We start from the raw sequence: 19,808 nt of genomic DNA, 5'->3' as shown, positions 1-19,808 counted from the left end.
ATATAACTTAAGGCAACATGGAAGAGCTCAGAAGCCAAGAGAGGGAGACAGTCTGGGTCCCTGGATCAAACTGCTCCCAAATTTTCTTATGACATGAACCAATAAATTTCTTTGTTGCATGAATTAGTTTTAATTTGGTTTTCTAATTCTATCACCAAATTTTTAGCGAGGAGGCATAGGAAAGTGACAGAAAAATTCTATCTTTTATAATCCATAAGATACATATTCAAATCGATGTGTTTAATATATTATACACTGAAACATTCTCATAGACCATAGGTCCAGTCATTCTCAATCAGTTACCTTTTCATCTTTATAAAGATCTCAGTTAAATGTCCCCTACCCACAACACCACCAGCTGTAGTTCTGTATAGACAGAACGACTTGAACTATCTGACTATTAGCATCAGATGATATCTGAAAGGCAGTATCCTACTATTGCATTTTGCTGCAATAAGTCTTTGTCCTATCTTTGTGTGTTTAGCATAATGAAACACTTCTTTATTTGAAACTCTAAGCTATTCAAATATGTTTTTCATTTCTTTTATTTTCTTTTTTGAACCCACCTCCTTGCACACGCTGGGCGAGCACTCTACTGGATGAGCTATTCGCCCACTTTTTTTTTTTTTTTTATATTGAGTCTCTTTCTGTTGCCCAGGCTGGCCTCGAGAGAATTCTTTCACTTACATGATCCTCCTGTCTCATCCGCTCAAGTAACTGGGACTACAGGTGTATACCACCACAGCTGACAAATTTCAGTTATTATCAGGAGGTAATTTTTAATGTGAAATAACTTTTTAATGATTTGTATTTACTAAATAATTTGTTTTCTTGTGGGTTCCTTATATTTAACTAATTTGTTTTTTTAAAAACTCATCAGTTTGAATTTGTATGCGTTAATGAGGCATATCTTATCATTGGGTTATTCAGACTCAAAGGGCAAAGCTTTTTCTCCAATTGTGTAGAAGTCTCATCTTAGAGTTTACGTTTCATTTACAGGGGCCAGACTTACCAATTCAAGTGCTTCCCATGGCCAGGGTGTAATGAGCAAAGTGGGCGGGTGGTAATTGTGGTTGACCAGAAAGCCCACATCAATCTGAAGGGGCCCTGCCACTCAGGAACAGTGTTTGTTGCTGCAGAAGAATGTAGACCCTGTTGCAGATCTTCTAGATTTTCAAGAGACCCAGAAATCTGGATATTTACAGTTCCAAAGCTCCATGTATAGGAGTCAAATAAGAATAAGTTGACTCACATTTGCATCAATAGAGAGCAAATCTGATGAACTAGTCTAGTTGTGTTTACTGTTCACATGCTTCACTTTCAGGAGTTGGGGACATTATTAACACTGATATGCTCCATTGATGCAAAAGTGATGATTGTTGAAAACTCTAATAAGGAAAGGCAGACATTTAGGATGGAAGGAATTTAGTGAGAAAAAAACACAAATTGTGATGAGGGAAGGTCTGAGATTGCACATACATACTGGATGAATTATTTGGGAGTGGGCATGATTTTGAAAAAGAAAGAGAGAATCCTACAGCATGTGAAAGTCCACAACATCTATAAAATTAGCAAGACAAAATAAGAAAGGTGATTGACAGAATGAAAAAACATTTAGAATGTTTGGTGAAGAATTTAGCATAAAAATAGATGCCTATTTGATCTGACACTAATTCAGAAGAAGATTAAACAACCTGAATGAACTGCTGATATTACTTTTGGGATGAGCAGTGGTCTTGTCCATCAGATCGAGACAATTTCATTGGTGAAGCAGTGAAAAGATGAATGTTGTAGCTACTAAGGAATTTGCAGTGACATTTGTGGATGTCCTCGATAAAGAGGTTTATTTGTTTTGACCAATTTGCAATATTGATGAAGTTGGTCTTTTAAAATTATGGCAAAAAATATAACATGAAATTTATCATTTTAAACATTTTTAAGTGTCTAGTTCAATGGCATCAACACCCACACTATTATTCAACTATAGCCACCACCCAGCTCCATCTCTTTCATCATCCATAGCTGAAACTCTGTACCTATGAAATAGGACCTCCCTCTTTCCACTCTCCCCGTCCCTATGTCTATATGAATTTGAGTCCTCTAGCTACTCCATATAGGTGGAACCACTTACATGCAAATTAATGCACAACATTTATTTATTTGCTGAGAAAACAGTGGTCAAAACCATAGATGTGGTCTTTGCTGTTTGGGTAGGGGAAGGGGCAAAGGAAGGCAGGTAATAAAGAAATAAACACAAAATGAACATGATAATTTCATGTACAATTTGAATACCTAAAGTTTGGGAATCCTACTGGAGAGTGGAGGTGCTGAGCAGGCATTGGGACAGATCAGCCTGCTGGATGTATTCATGGTACAGAGCTGGAATCATTGTCAGAGAGATGGTATCTAAATCTATAGAGTAGAGGAGGTGATCTAGAGATAGTGCACAGATATCAAATGAGAGGATCAGGGTGGGTCATGCTGGAGCCCTACTTCAGAAGACAACCAATAGAAAAAAGGGATGCAAAAGAAACCAAAGATGAGCAGAGATCAGAATATAGATAGCTATGGTGTAGAAAGAACCAGGAAAAGAGAACATAGTTGACCCTTAATGATATGAATTTGAACAGCATGGGTCCACTTTTGCACAGATTATTATTTTTTTTAGATTTGTGACAATTGAAAAAAATCCACTTTGTAGCCTAGAAATATTGAATAAAAATTTTAAAGTATGTCTTAAATGCACAAAGTATATGTAGAGAATAGTCCTTTGTAGGTTTCAGTACTACAAAACACACCCAAATCTATTATAAAAAGTGAGAATTTATCAAACTTATAAGCACACCATTGGTAGTCCAGAGAAATGTAAACAAATGTAAAGATGCAGTATTAAATCATAAGTGCATAAAATTAACTAATTTCTTGGCTATCTCCTCTTCTTATTGACTTCCAGTCAAAAGTTATAAGGAGATTTTCAACTACATGGGTGTCAGTGTCCCCAACCACCAAGGGGTTCAAATGTCAACTTGTATTTTTGGAAGGACAGGGTGGCCTGTTGGGCTGAATGAACTTGGACCTGGGCATACATATAAAGTTATAGGACAGTGGGGGAAACAGACATGGCAGCTGGGTACGACTCTTTTGAGAGGTTATGTTGTAAAAGACAAGGAATGACAGATGAATCCTGAGAGAGTACAGTTGGCTCTCTTCATCTGTGGGGTCTGTATACGTGGCTTCAACCATAAATGGATAGAAAATATTTGAAAAAAGATTGCATCTGTACCAAACATGTACAGACTTTTTTGTCTTTTCGTAGTTCCCTAAACAGTACAGTGTAACAACCATTTACATGGCATTTCTGTTGTATTAGAGATCATGAGTAAGGTAGAGCTAGCTGGTTTAAAGCCCAGGGGAGGATGTGCATAGGTGCTGTGCCACTACTATACCAGTTTATATCACGGACTGCGTCATCCACAGATTTTGGTATTCTTAGGAACGCTGGAACAAATTCTCCAAGGATACCGTGGGAGAACTGTTTCTCAGCAAGTGGGAGGAGTTTATGACCCAGCTTTCAAGATTCAAAGAGCCAACTCACTCTCTATTTAGAGGAAATGCCTCAGGCGTTGCTGCCTTTGAATTTACAAACCCATTTAAGAACTACTTCTTGGAACCTAACTTATTTGTAAATAAAAGAACTCCTCCAAAGGATTCTTTCCCATCCAACATAAAGAAGGATTTAAAACATTTTGACCATTTTTGTTCTTTGAGCAACTTGGGGTATCAATTTGCGTAGTAGGTCACATTTTAGTATAGCTAAAGTATCATTTTATGCTCAGATGGAGACTCTTCCATTCCCAAACAATTTTATGTACCAGAATTATTATTTTTTCATTAGTCAAATGGTGCAGATAGGCAGATAAGAGAGGAAGAGAAAGTCAACTCCCAAAAAGGTATAGATGGATGGGGACATGATTACTATACTCAACGCTGTTAGTCACCATCTTTCTGTGACTTAAGCCTGGATTATCAAAGCAGGCATCAAACAGGAACAGATATAAGACTTTAGGCTTCCGAACTATTTAAAAGAAGTTCTCCACAAACTCTTAACCAAAAGTTCTACTTGTGCCCAATTATTATTTACAGTGCAAAATTTAGAATTTACCTAAGCCCTCCCAATTTTAGTTAAGACATATTCCTGGTTAAAATATTTAGGAAAAAAAGTGGCTTAACAATGTAAATAAACTACTGAATTTTCTTTGAAAACATGCTGCATTTTTCCTCCATTCGGGAACCTCACAACATTAGAAAAAAAGATTTTCAAGCTAAAGCAAAATGGCTGCAGGTGGGAAGCCGCCACCTTCCTCTCCCCTCAGCTTTCTCCAGTCACAGAACTTAACTCACTCCAGATGTAAACTTCTTCTCCTTCCTCATAATTTTTGTCTTGATTGAAACAACAAAAGGAGATTTTTTTTTTCCTCATGTGAACTCAAAAGTAGGAGACACTGAATCGTAACTTCAGTGATAAATACTTGGCAGTGTGTGGTTTATCGCCTGCCTCATAGATAGACATGTAAGGGCAATGGAATGAGGGGAAAGGAATTCCTCAGAGAGAGGCCTGAAGGACTGGACTTCCAAAAAATACGATCGTTCTTATCAAAAGAATATCCCAGCTCTGAACTAAAAAGGACAATTCATTTGTAACTACTCTCTCATAGACAATAACATTAAGGATGAGAGGAGGTAGGGAGAGAGAAACACCCTAGAACAACACACTTAGATGACTGGTTCAGACAATAATGTATGCATTGGCTCATTCAGGTGACAATAGTTGAGTGACTTTAAGAGCAAGAAGCCTAGAAAGACATAACTTATGCAGAGAGAGAGGTAACCTACTAAAGTGGCCATAGCCAGGAATGCCTAGTCATAGAAGAGGGTTATTAACATTATTAACGGATTCATATGAATATGAATATATATACATATGTATGTATATATGTACATATATATTCATATGTACTTGCATGTATATATAGTCATACACACACACACACTTCATTGTACTTAAAGCAGGATGAATGCATCCCAGGAGGGACTTCCCCTGTTCCCTTTCTGTAAAGAGACTCTTGTAGGGATATTAGGCAGAATTTTGTCATGATTATCTCAAGAACCTGCATATGAATGAATGCATGGGTGAATGGGGGCTGAGAGGAAATACATTTCCTGCATCCAGGTTATCATGGACCCTCTTCTATGGCTAGGCATTCCTGGCTATGGCCACTTCGGTAGGTTGCCTCTCTCTTTGCATAAGCTACAGTGCAAGTGAGATTTTAAGGCATTTCTTTAATTTCCCTGCACATGTATCCTCCAGAGGAACCACATAGCATAATGGTGAAGAGTGGACTCTGATGTTGAACTTCTGCTCTTCCTTCTCAGGCAAGATTTACATCTTTTTCTGTATATAAATTTCTGAGAATTGGCAGAGGATTCTCTAATCCACTGGGCTTCAGTGGAGCTAGTTCTGCTCCTGGTGTCTCTCTTTCTCCACCTGGGATCAGGAGCCTCATCTGGCATGTGTTTCTCTGGTGATGTTTAAGATGAAGGTGATCAAGATTTATTATGCATGTGTGTTTCCGACATGTTTGCTCCCCATTTGCTCAGATCCAATTGATCAGGTTATGTCAGCTGGCTGAACTCAGAAGCAAGGTGTCATGGTTTATTATAACAAGAAGCTCCTGTGTTAATGCAGGAAGTGAAAGGATTCAATTATGAGAGCTTTAACCTAATCAATCCATCCCAGTTTGAATGGACCAACTAGGTGGTGACTGTAGGCAGGTGAGCATGGCTGGAGAAGGTGAGTCACTGGGGGCAAACCCTGGAAGGGTTCATTTTCTCTTCCCCCTTTCCCTCTGCATCCTGGCTGCCAAGAGCTGAGTAGCTGTCCCTGGTCATACCCTTTGGCCATGATGCTTCATCTTGGACCAAAGTCATTGCTTTAGTCAGCTTTTTCACTGCTGTGACTAAAAGACCTGAGCAGAAATATTTTAGGGGAGTAAGAGTTTATTTAGGGGCTCGTGGTTTCAGAGGTCTCAGTCCATAGACAACTGGCTCCATTCCTCAGGGCCTGAGGTGAGGCAGGACATCATGGTGGAAGAAAGTGGCAAAGGGAAGCATCTCACATGATGATCAGACAGGACAGAGAGAGAAAGAGAGAGAGAGAGAGAGAGAGAGAGAGAGAGAGAGAGAGAGAGAGAGAGAGAGAGAGAGAGAGAGAGAGAGAGAGAGAGAGAGATATTTAGGGGATTGATTCACTGATTGGGTGAAGGCTCTCATAACACAACCATTTCACCTCTAAGCCTTCTTGCAGTGTCACATACATGGGCTTTTGGGGGACACCTCACATTCAAACCATAATAGCCAAGGAGATAAATGATTGTGGATCGAACCTCTGAATTCATGAGCCAAAATACATGTTTTCTCCTTTAGATTGTTCTTGTCAGGTATTTCAGTCAGGGTGGTGAAAAGTTAACACACAAGATTTGAGAAATGACAGGTGGATTTTGACTGAAGGAGCAATGAAGCCATGTGGTAAAGGGAATAGTTACAGGAAAAGTGAAGAATTGGGGCCATTCAGTCTACCATTGACAGGCACATCAAACTGCCCTGGTATGCGTTCACCAGCATTGCATGTTGGAGGAGATAAGTTATTACTATTACACTAAACATTACTTTCCCATTGTCCATTGTGGACCAGCATGAGATGAAGATTTATAGAGATATCTCTCTTCTTCTTTGCTTCCGTGTCCTCAGCTCTGTCACTATATGTCTCTGTTTTCTAATCTTCATGCTGCAAATCTCATCTGCACAGAGGTAAATTTGCTTCCCTCTCATCAGACCTCTCTATAAGGGAGAGTCCATTTCTCTCTGAACAGCTTCCCCATGCCTTTTAAGCTAACAAAATGTTTTAAGGTTCATTTTTATACCTTTTGACTTGCAAGGGGCAGCTCCATTTGAGGTTTCTCCACAAGTGTACATTGCAGAATTCTCTCGCTTTCTCTTACACACACACACACACACACACACACACACACACACACACACACATACACACAAGCACACCACACACACACACACACACACACCCTTCAAAAACACATCATTCCCAACTCCCAAGAATAATACTAATTCTTGAAGACAGTGTAGTCTAAACACATGAAGAGAAAAAATACTTTCTGGATTTTTCTGTCTTCCTACCCAATTCAAATGAAATGCTATTGGTCCCAACATGGCTTCACATCAGATAACATGATACCATTACCTTTCCTTGATTCAGAGTTCAAGCCAGTAAGTACCATTGTTTTCTCCCCATCTGTGTCCCAGAGGGGAGTGAGTTAGGAGAGAGTCTTTGTTTCTGCTTTACATATTACATTTTGATTTATTACATTTTGATTTTGCAAACTCACACAACCTGAATTACTTATGGACAGAGATTGACGTGGATGCAGTTAGCAGAACCTCTAAAATTGAGGATGACATTGCAATTCTAGTTGCCATGCTTAATCCTTCATTATTTTTAGTTTCCAAAAGATGAAAATGAAATATTAGATTAATCTTTTAGATAATGAGATCATTAGACAGAAATTGTTTGAGACCCTGGCAGAACATTTATGTGAAATCCTCAATTGAAACAGACAAGTTTCTTTTGATTTGACAAATTAACTTTATTCTGCCATTTGGACTTTTAACAAATGGATTTTTCATATAAGGAAAATTATATAATAGAACAGTGTTCTCAAGCCCTGGAAAGCCCTGTGACTTTGGGGGTCAGCTTCAACCTTGGTAAATGACAAAGATTCTCCCCTTGACCTGACTGTAGTCAGACTCCTCAGAGTCCGATACTCAACTTGAGCTGAAATGGGACATTGAGCTGTCCTTGTAGAGTCCACCGTGGACTAGAAGCTTGTAAAAGAATCCTTGTTCTCCATGTCTGTAAATTTCTCACTCCCATTCTCTCCCTGGTAATATCCAATCACCCTGGCTGATCCCTTAGTCAGAATCCCCCTTTCCCTTGATGTCTCCTCTTGATAATTTTCCATCCTCTGCCCCTTGGCTATAAATTCATACTCTTCCTTGTTGTATTTGTGGTTGAGTTCAGTCTCCCTTCCCTACTCAAAACCCAATTAGAGTGGTCCCCACACAAATCACAATGATCTTGAATGGTCTGCCTTACCTTTTAACAGGGGTCAGAATAATTTTTCTTTGACGCTATCTGCCTCACATGGTTGTGGTAAGGATTAAATGGAAAGTGCTTGTAAAGCACTTAGCAGAGTCTGTCACAGATGCATGCATAATGCATTTCCAGTTTTATTGTCTTCATTATTACTTTTATTATTCCCTCCTCAACTAATTTCTACTTTTACGATCTCTTCCTCATCACAGTTCCTTGGATACTTGTGGTCAGTATTTCCCCCCAGAGTTCTCTGGGTTGAACAACCCCAGATCTCTTCACATGATATGCTGAGATGTCTCCTATGCTTGTTTCTTTACTTTCAACAATGAATTACAGCCATATAGCTGATACCTGTGGCTCCTGGGCTCAAACTCCTGCACCTGAGTGTAGGCTGTGAGGCAACTGGCTAAGAGAGATGCTCTGTGCTTTCCACCAGAAGCTGGAGCCACCCCCTGCATGCAGTTTGATGGAAATTCCCCTATAAGGAATGGGAAGGAAGATGGTGGGAAGATGGAGTGGAAGCCAGGGAAGCTGAGCTTAGTGGTCTGCCAACCCTGAGTATGGTCTGTTGCCCAATATGTGAGATCAGATTGACATCTGTTGATAAGCACCTCTCTCTCCCATCTGTGGCACTAAAGTCCTGCCTTCATTTGTTTTGCAAACTCTTTCCAATTGCAGGTGTGTGGCTGGGTACCATATAAAACATATGCCCAGAGAATGGTGCATGTTGTCTTGTTTTACTTTCTGTCATTCCTTATGACAGCTATTTTTCTCAGGTCTGGATCATTGCAGATTTAAACAATGCCTTTTCTGTCAATGAACAGTGTCATTAGGGACTAAGCTCTCCAGCTTGAAGGCAGGAAATTCCCTTCCACTTTCTACTAACTTAGTGACCAATGCCTTTGTTTTCCAACCAGTGAGGATCTATTCACTTTGTAAGTTAGCTTCCCGATGCTGTAACAAAATACCTGAGCTTATTAACTTACAAAAGAAATGCCTTAATTAGCTCATAGTCTTGGTGGTTCTACTCTATGATAAAGGTCCATTGCCTTGGGCCTCTGGTGGGGATGCTTGAATGGCAATGTTGGGGAATGTGGATGGAGCAAAACTACTTACATCATAAACCAAGAAGCAAGAAAAAGAGGAAGATACTAGGGTCCCCAAATCCTGTTTAAGGGCATGCCTCTAGTAACCTAGAAAACTCCCACTAGGCCTCACCTCTTAAAGGTCCCACCATTTCCCAATAGTACCCACCTGGAGACTCAACCTTTAACACATGGACCTTTGGGGAGCATTCAACATCCAAACTATTGCAATCACAAAACTCACATTTATTCATATTGCCCATGAGAATAAGATGATTATTTCAAGGGAAAAGAAAAGCAGAGAATGAGAATAAGCATATGAGGAAGCCACAGTCTTTCTTTCATAAAATTTTCATGCAGTAGTGAGAATGCTATGTGTTGGTAGAAAGAACTTGCAGAGAAAAGTAGGACAGATGAGTAAAATATATAAAAAATGCAATCGTCTTAATTTTGTGCATGGTGGTAGCAAGTGAATGAAAAATAAATAAATATTTGTAAATCTTTTATGCACTTGACAAACCTAGCATTTTAACTGGATGAGTAGAAATCAAAGACTGATGGGAAGCTGTGTTCTTTAAATCCAGCCTATCCTTAATTTGAATGTACTTTTCTCGTCTTGGGTTCATTTTTCAAACTATCTTATAGGACAGATACTTTTAAAGGAGGATATTATATGTTGAATTGTTTAACCCCCAGCATCTCAGAATATGATCTAATTCAGAAAGATCATCTTTATAGAGGTAATCAAGTTAAAATGAGAACATTAAGGTAGACCATAATTCAATATGGCCAGTGTCTACAAAAAGAGGAAACATGGACATTGCCCAGAGGGAAGAGGCTGATGACATGGAAGGACAGTTCCATGGAAAGAGGTGGTATTAGAGAGAGGCATTCACAAACCAAGGAACACCTGAGGCTACTGGTAGCTGAAAGCACTGAGGTGTTTCCCTTATACTCTCAGATGGTGCATGGGCCTGTTAACACCTTGATCTTGGATTTCTGGTCTTTTTTAGCATTGTCAGACAGTAACTTTCTGTTGTTTAAAGTCATTCAGTTCATGGTAGATTTAGGAAACCAAAACAGAGGAGAAATATGGAGTTTTTTAAAATTAAAAAACCTTAGAGAAATAAAAATTGTAAGTATGTCTGTACTCTATGGTCAATTAAGTGAATAAACGTTGAAATCTAAAACTTTTAAACCAGGGAGGTCCACTATTACTGCTTAAAAAAGAATTCCACCTAACAGTTGGATAGCAGAATAATTTGTTGATGACCTGGTTGTTTCTATAACACAATGCACAATCAAAATAAGCAACGGCATGGAGATATTAAGAACATTCCCACTGTATCATATCATGGCGCCAATAGAAGTTAAATTCAAGACTTTTTATTGTCAAGAGGCCCTGGTATCAGGCTACATTTCCATATGGATTTTGGCCAACAATCATAAATAACTGAGAACTTGCTCATAAACAATTTCAAAGGCAGTGTGTCAGGCAGATGGTATTTTGGGGGTGGGGTGGAGAAATTTTAAAATGGCAAGAAAAGTTGTACCTTATGTACACTGGCCATTCCGAACTCATCACTGAATTAAGCATTACTGGGGGAATTAGGGTTTTACTGAGCTCCCAAATGAGTCTAAATTTTAAATGTTCTAAAATTCTCAAGCTAAAGAAACCAACATTTTACTGTAATCAGAATTATGCAGGAGAAAATCTGTTTGGAAAAAGAGCATTAGACTCTAGGGAGTCACTGGCTGAGCATTCATGAATATCAGAACAAGGTTTTCATGTTTATGTTCTTCGTGAGGAAACCAGAAGGATATTTCTAGAGGGGTAACCTGAATGCGTGCTGTAAATTTCACAGAGAAAGTGTGCAACTTGTAAGGGAATTCTACCTTGCCAGAGAATTCTGTGAGGAGTGAGCCTTTCTTTATTTTCCACATCTAGGAAAACAAGTCTCAACCTTTAGAAAGTACTGGTACAGTGAAGTGTTTACACATAAAATGGCGGAAAGTAGCAAAGATATCAATAGAACATGTTGAGAAGGCTGAATTTCCACTTCATATATAAACGTATTAAGTATTTTACTATTACAAAAAAAGTTCCTCTTCTTGCTCACTATGAGTGTGTGCAGGCTTTAACCTGTAGGGCTGATTCAGGATGGAACCTTCTGTGTGTGCCTCAGGTGAGTCTAACCGTACACAGACTAGTTTTTACTGGGTTGGGTGCTTCCATCTTGATCTTCAGCATCAATATTCCCTCTTCTCAGATTTGTTTATCCTCCTGGATACCCAGGCACCTTGGGACTACCATAAGCTTTTAGATATGTCAAGGTTTTGAAGTGTGAGTGACATACAATATGAAGTGAAGGGTTCATCCGACTGCTGGCTCTAAGCTACAGGGAAGTACCAGGAAGTCGGTTCTTCTTGTTGAGATTCAGAGTGCCAATGAGAGAAAAAGCAGTATATAAATATCTTGTGAGATGTGGTCAATAAATTGGTTGTAGTGAGTGGCTGCTATATATCAGAACTCAATGTTAAATGTGTGCATTAAATTTACTGAATTTTAATGAAATATAAATAAAAATAAAGTAACATTTAAAAACTATCACCAAACTAAATAATGATGTCAGAATTGTGAAGAAAATGATAAGTTTAAGTTGATGCAAACTGATACAGTCCTCTTAAGAGCAACATGTGATCAAGAACTACAATTGTCTTTATATACTTCGACCAATCAATCCCTCTTCAAAAGTTCATTCGTTGAAATAAAAAAAGAAAGCCCCACATATGATAGTATTCCATCTAATGCTATTCTTAAGATATGAAGCTGTAAACAGTTATTCACAATAAGAGGGAGATGGTTAAACAAATGTGGTTTGCTAGTTGAAAAGAACATTGGGAAATTATTATAAAAGTTGATTATCTCTTATCCAAGATGCTAGTCATCAGAAATATTTTGGATTTTGGGATATTCATATATACATGATGAGATATCTTGGGGGTGGGACATGTCTGAACATGAAATTCATGTTCATATACACTTCATGCACAGAGTCTGAAGGTAATTTTATACAATACGTTTAGTTCACCTGTGTTTTGATTGTGACACATTGCATGAGGTCAGGTGTGGAATTTTCCCCTTGTGGCGTCATGTCACTGCTTGAAAGGTTTTGAATTTTGGAGCACTTCAGATTTGAGATATTTGGATTTAAGGATGCTCAACTGGTAATAGCATTGTATGAGCATTGTAAACAGGAGGATGTATACACATTTGTGTGTACTCTGGTGCTCAGTAATGGAAGTGGGTTACAAAATACATGTTCACCATGATTGTTACTATGCACACATAAACATTAATTCATGTGTTCTAGAAAAAAAATTGAGCATCTTTTATATACTAGGTGTTGTTGCTTGGTTTATGAAATACACAGATGAAAAGATTATAGATACTGCTTCACTGAGGGTTAGCGCAGCTGGAATATGGTCATGCAAACAGAGGGAAAAGTGAAGTCATTTACAAAATGCTACTGGAAGATGGGAGAAGAAATGACCTTGGCCAAAGATGCAAGGGAAGTAAGAAGATAAAGGATCTAAGATGTGGGCTGGGGAGATAGCTCAATTAGTAGAGTGCTTGCCTCACAAGCACTATGCCCTGGGTTCAATCCCCAGCACAGCCCTCCCTCCCCCCAAAAAAGGAGCTAAGATGTGCACGTGGACAAAATTTAGAAGTCAATGTGGAGAAATCAGTTGTTCAAGGGCGGAAGTTTTAGAAATGACTTAAAAATGTTTAACCTTTTTATTCAGATAGAATTCATACACCATAAATTCATTTACCACTTAAAGTGCACAATTCAATAGTTTTTAGTCTATTTTCAGAGTTGTACCACCAACACCACAATCTAAGTAGCAACTTCATCATTCCAAGAAGCATGTAGTTCTACTTTTAATTTTCTTCCAGTGTTAAAGGATTTTTAACAAAGAATAAAGGTATAAGAATGAAAATTTTGATTTCTGGCTATTAGGCAAAGCTGTATGTTGTGCTTGAAATAAAACACAAATATGCCATCACATCTTTAATTTTAATTTTATTAATCACAAGGTAAATTAGGTACCTAAAAATTCTTCACAGATATCTACAAATGTATTTAAATAAAACAAGAGTTGAGTTTTAAGAGTTGGGTTTCAGTGGTGACTAGTACATGTCATTCATTTACTGCATAAAAATCTCCAAGTTTATAAAACTTAATTTGCCCATTTCCCCATATCTTAAAAGCTAGCTGCAAGAATTGGAAAAGGAAATTCTTCAAAGAGAAATTCATAGGTCATTAGGACTTAGGAAAGAAATAGGCAAAGCTGGAAGTGTTATCTCCTCAGTGCAGAGTGCTCTCAGTACATAGGGAATGCCAAAGGACCCATGACTGGAAGGTTCACCTGATCTTTCCTCCCTCCCTCCATTTGCTTCCACCTTCTGAGGAACTTTGTGCACGGATGCTCCATCACAATGCCTACAGGCAGCAGTGCCCTATCTCGGGTGAGAAGCCATGGTTGACCTTTGAAGTTCTCGTGCCTTACTCTGTTCTGGGTCTCCTTCCTGGCAACTCTAGTTTCCTAAGGTGTCTGCATGAACTATCTATGCAGTTCCCTATGTTTAGGTCTAAGAGTTTCTTCAAGGCAAGGGGTGCACTTTATCAGGAACCTTCTATGACCAAAAATCCCAAGGCTAATTTCTTTTGGTCACAAATGAACCATGACAAGAGTTAGAGTATTATCTGGGGGAGAGAGAGCCGCCTGGCATCCTTCAGATCACATCTTACAGATGGTCAACAATCTATAAAACCAGTTCCACCTAAAGGTTGAACACCAAGGACTCCCAGAGGCTGGCCTGGGACCCTCAAACTCTTTGAGGCAAGTGCCATATTCATTCACCATCAGCTGCACAGACTGGGAGCTTGGCTTCAGCTCCTGACAGACATGAAGCAGCTACTATGACAGGAATTAATTCACAAGCAGAAAGAAGATGAACTGCAACAATGTGTTTTTCCATGTGCCTTTCGTTTGCTTTCCAATAAGGTTCTGCAGCTGTAGCCAAATGGCTTCTCTCCAGGTTAATGCACAACATAAAATTTAGTGTCTGTGAGTTTGGCTCATTTTTCAAATAAAGTGTGATTGTTGAAATTGGGACACAATTTTTTTTTCCGACTGCTGTGTAAACTTAAGGATTTTAATCAGCTTGTTCTATCATACTTAATATTCAGGATATTAACTAAAAAAAACTAATGCCAGTGTAAACATGCCTTAGATACATAGGTCTATAAAGTATTGCACATAAAAATTTATTCAGCATTTCTTCATAGTAATTTCCCATTATTATAAAAAGTATACAAAAAAGTCTATAAAATTGTGCAGGCTATTAATTTGGCTGGCCAATTTTACTTCAAAATGATAATATTACACATGATTATGGATTATTTACAAGTGTTTAAAACAAAAGTTTTGATGGTTAAATTAAAGATGATGGGAAAATAGCTTAAATAAAAGATTATTCTCCAAGGTTATATACTATAAAGTCTAGCAGTAAAAATGAATAATAAAGTTGGAATAAGCAACTTTAAATAAAATCTTTGGGAATTAGTTTTCTAGGTTTGTCTCACATCTATATAACTTATATATTTCCATCCTATTTATCTTCAACATGTTTTCTTTGTGTATACATGTATGATGCATAGCAGGGAAAACAGGTATTCAATCCCAAGGTAAATATTGGTGTTGCTAGTTATAGCTATTAAAACTAATGTTTACCCATATTGATAAATTTCTTTTTTATTAATGGTCTTTAGAAATTTTACCATTACTTTAAACCACCACATAGGGTGATAAGTACCTTGAAAGTCATGTATTAACTAAGTCAGTGGAAAGATTTTTTGTATATATATGAAAGAAAATATAAATGCAACACTTTTGTTAAGCTAATGAAGCAGATGTGAGTTCTGGAGAGTAAATAATAATGACTTCTGATGAGGCAGGAAACTATTAAATGAAACAAACTTCTAATATCAATTTGCTTTTTCCTAAAATAGCCTAAATTCTGAAGTAGCTCTGTTAAAGTTACTGCACAAAGTGGTTACCATGGAGGAAAAGAGGTGGGTGATTCAGAAAACTACCTAACCAAATCTTAATTTCCAAATCCTCTAGACAACCAGAATCTCAACCTAGAGAAATGGAAAATAAATAAATAAAAATGTCTCCTCACTTACAGAATGATCTTTGTCATTTCAAAAGTACTTTCACAGTACCAACACATATTGCTAGTCTCCCTGAGCTATCACTTCATTCAAAATGTTTCTTTTCCATAGGGAGGTGTCAAATATTCCTTTGGATACAGTAGCGTTGGATAGTTCAGTCTTAGTTCACCCAAATTCTACTGTGATTCTGACATTTCGACTTTGCAACTCAAGATATATTTACCTGGACTGCAACCTGAGTTCCCATTCCCATTTCAACCATTTCAAAATGTCTGTCAAATATGGAATGAGGAAAGCAAAAGAAATCTTCCATGATGCTGATTGCTTCTACACTGTTAGTGTCTCCTTGTTCCCAAAGTGTGGAGTAGATGAGGTGATAATCTCAGGGGCCCTTCATGTTCTAGGTCACTGGCAGGTACAGGAAAGCCTTTATTTAGCCCTGATGTCCTTTCTTTTCTTTGAACAGGTTCAGTGTTTGAATTTTTGGTCATTGCTTTTCCTTGTCATGCCTCAGGAGTTTTGTCGCTTGTCAGCTGTTCCCTGTCAGCCATATCATCCTGAGGAGGTCTCGCTCTGTCAAAGAACCCACACTACAAAAAGAAAAACAGACTATAAAATCAAGCCATTTGGAGAACTTGTGAAAGTTCCCTTATTTGGAGAATTTTCACTTTATGTATTTCCTAAGGAACTTGGAGCTGTGTGAATATAACCTTCCCTGTTCTCCATATTAAGAGGAGAAAGCAGCCTGTTGGGTTACCTGTAGAGAATGTATGGCATGGGCCAAGGTGGGCGGGAGGGCAGAGTGTATGGGTCTCTCCTTCCGCCACATAATGGTAGAGGTAGAATGTATTTGTTTTATACCAACCACTCACAGTTGGATATTCTTCTGGGATTACAGTATTGTATCCCAAGGATTCCCTACCTGCTTTTCTGCATGTTTGCTGAGTCAGCAACAGTACTAACTGTTGACCAGAAAAGGAACATTGTCCCCTGAAGAGTTCTGTAGGTGGCCATGGTGGATTATAGGAAGAAGTGAGATTGCTGCAGATCCCTCTGCACTGGGTGGGACATGCAGTATATAGAAGGAGATTTGATAGGTCATTTAGGCATTTTAGTGACTTAACACAAATTAACTTGGCAAGAGATGATTTCAGAATTTTCTTCCTCTTTAATTTCACCAAGGGGGCTGTATCTTTTCCTAGGAACCTGGATCTTCAATTCTTATTTACTGTTTCTCATATTGGAAGCCCAACATGGGTTCTTCTGTATTGTTAGTGGAATGCTCTGTCATTTGGCACTTTGGGTTGTACCTTATGTTTATCAGAAATATAGTTATAAAAATGGCAGAATAATACTAAAGTCATTTCTAAATGTGTGCCACTCACTATGTGGGCTCAGGATGATACAAAATAGGTGATAATGATTAGAAAAACTATTCTTTAACTGGAAGCCAATGCTTTCTCTGTGTATGGGTCTGTTAGGCATACTGCATATTGTTTCAAAATAAAAATACACTCTGTTTTTTAGGGAACCACAAGAGTGGGTAACTAAGATGTGACTGAGTTAACCTTATATAACCATTGCATTGTTTATCTTTTAGAATAGAAAGCTCTTTACAACTTGGCAGCTGTACAGATTTTGGGGCCAGAGATTAGTTCCCATTGCAGACTTTCAGAATAAACCTCAGTATAACCCATCACAGAATAAGTTATGGCTTCCTAATAAAGACAAATGTATTGGCAAGATTAAAAAACAAGTTCAAGCATTTTATGATATGCATGATCTATTTGGCTAGATAGCCAAAATAAAAAATTAGAACTGACATATTAATTGCATCAGTGCACTGCTTATAAAGAAAATCCTCAAAGGATTAATGATAGTACAATGTTAATGAGAATTAACATTGTTAATAAGATTTTGGTCAATGAAACTTCATAACAACATTATCACTCCAAGCATATTGGCAGAAGATCACAGGTACTAATTAATAAAGCCTAACTTTCTATATGTTTATTTACAAGAAATCTCAAGATGAAAATACATTGAATACTCCTTCTTTTCTTAAATATGAGCCACACAAACATATCAAGTATGACAAAGAAAATAAGACACAATTTTCCCTTTATATCCTTTAGATCTTTCAAAAATCTATAAATGATTCCTTTAGTATTCTTTTTAAATCCCTAATAATATTCTTCTATCAATACCTGGAGAGTGACCTCTGCAGTTCAAAAGAAAAAATAAAGGAAATCAACTTACCTTCCATAAAGCTAAGGTTAAAATGGCCAGAACCAATAGTCCAAGAAGTATTGCTAGTATTATGACCCACAATGGGATTGAGAAGGATACATTTGGGGTTGCCCAAATAACCAATGTCTTGATCTGAAATGAAAATAAAGCAAATGAGCTTTGATTTGGTGAAATAAGGCAGTAATTGCCCGTATAATACCGAGGATGATTCTGAATGGATCCACATCATAATTGAAATCATTTAAGGGGAGATATGTGAGGCTAAGCACTTGAACATGGACTCCACAAAACAAGACATATGCCCAGGTCTGGGCATATGACTGACTGACTTATCATTGTGGGAAAACTAGAATGGACAGGGATCCAACAAGCTGGGAAGAAAGAACCTCAAATTGTGTTTCAAGTACTGGGCTCTCCTTCACTGATAGAGCACAGAACATAAAGAGAGCCACGAATGACAATTATAGGTGGTGGAAATTGCTTAGTTCTTCTGGGACTCAGTTTTGTCATCTATAAAATGATCAGATTAGATAGATGATTTCTAACCTTCTTTATGATTTCTAGCTAGATTCGATCACCTGCTGATACCTTCTTCAGCCTGATTTATTTAATAACAAAGGGGATGCCAGTCTGAAATTGAACAGAGAGTTGCTGGCCAAACGGCTTTGCAAAAATGTTTTCCTCTTACTTATTTGAAGGCTCTTGTGGTTCAGGATTATTATTTCAACCTATCTTATAAAATCCTCCTTGTTTTTGCCTTTAAACATTTTGCCTTGTTGCAACATTTTAAATACACTCAAAGTTGACTACAGCATGTGCATTTCCACTGCACTGCTGTTCTATTCTCAAGTCAATACCATTTTCCCTTGGAGGATATCTGGTTGTTATTTAGGTTGACATTGCAGTGTGCAAAGTGAAAGTCATCTCAATGTGTTGGATCTCCCTTCGATGCTAAATCCAATTTTCAGGTGCAGAATTGAAGTAAGCATCTGGAGATTGGATCCCATTTCATCCTCACTGTTGTGAAAGAGCTTAGAATATCTACATTCTGGCTGGATGGCATCCTCCATACCTATGAACCACCCCTGCCTCCCAGAGGGGGCAGAAGAAGCATTTCTATTGCTTGTGTGCTGGGAGCCTGTGCAAGGAACCTCCAGTCTGCTCCCTACCCCCTGCAAAAGCAAGGAGAGACCTGGCCAAGCTGCTAAAACCTTTTGTGAAAGAAAAAAAAATATATATTCTTGGACTCAAATGTTACCCACCAATGCAGGCACATCAGGTTTTAACAGAGAGTGAGCATGGTTTCCACTAATGGTCTAAGTGCTCCTTTTTAAGTGAGCTGGTTGAAAGGATCATGATTCCAATCCTGACATAGGCCCAAGAACTCTAGACCACAATTCTACAACCCACTCATCAGGAGAGGATAAAATCATGACTAAGGTAGGTGGCTCTGGAACTTGCTCTGGCAGGAAATGTCTGGATATTTTCATAGCCTGAACCCAAGTATTGGGCCCTAACCATGCTCCCTGTTCTGCTCTGCCTTCTTAACTCGATATGGGCACCTTGCTGATTCCCTTCTTAGCTCGTCCTGGTTTTTCATTGCTCTTTCCCTTTCTGTCCTCTTCTCTTATGCAGCAGACATGGTGATGCCCAAATTCACTTGATTCTATGGCCCCAGGTATCATTTCTATCAGACTCAACAATGGAATCCACAGAGTAGTGAGAACAGTAGTCACTCCACATTGATGGCAGTGCCAGGCACTTGATGGATGTTCTCAATGAGAAAAAGATTGGCTTAACCTACTCACCACAACACTTCCTCCCTTTGCCTATTAATGTTTCCCTGTTTCATCAGTAAGAAGGGTGACATTCCAACCCAATGATGGCATCATGGCTGCCTGCTTGCCGCTGTTTAAGGATGAACACGTGGTTCACATATTGGAGAAATGCATTTCAAGGACTCCAAATGGTTGCAATGCCACTTGGATTCTACAGCCTGAG

At 38.3% G+C, this 19,808-nt stretch overlaps 1 protein-coding gene across 2 annotated transcripts in view; it reads right to left on the bottom strand.

The window, feature by feature from the left end:
* Positions 1-15,912: 15,912 nt before the first annotated feature.
* ITGA8 (integrin subunit alpha 8) overlaps positions 15,913-19,808 on the bottom strand; it is a 232,611-nt gene continuing 228,715 nt past the window's right edge. For both annotated transcript variants that reach the window (XM_079108168.1, XM_079108169.1), the window contains exons 29-30: positions 17,817-17,939; positions 15,913-16,147 (exon numbers count right to left, since the gene is read on the bottom strand). In XM_079108168.1, coding sequence (XP_078964294.1) covers positions 16,061-16,147; positions 17,817-17,939 — 210 coding nt within the window. In that variant the 3' untranslated portion in view covers positions 15,913-16,060. The remainder of the gene's footprint in view (positions 16,148-17,816; positions 17,940-19,808) is intronic.

This window comes from Sciurus vulgaris (genome assembly GCF_902686455.1).
Source record: "Sciurus vulgaris genome assembly, chromosome: 12".
NCBI classification, from domain to species: Eukaryota; Metazoa; Chordata; class Mammalia; order Rodentia; family Sciuridae; genus Sciurus; species Sciurus vulgaris.
Note: the sequence above shows the minus strand (reverse complement) of the source record. Positions and strands in the feature narration are given on the sequence as shown.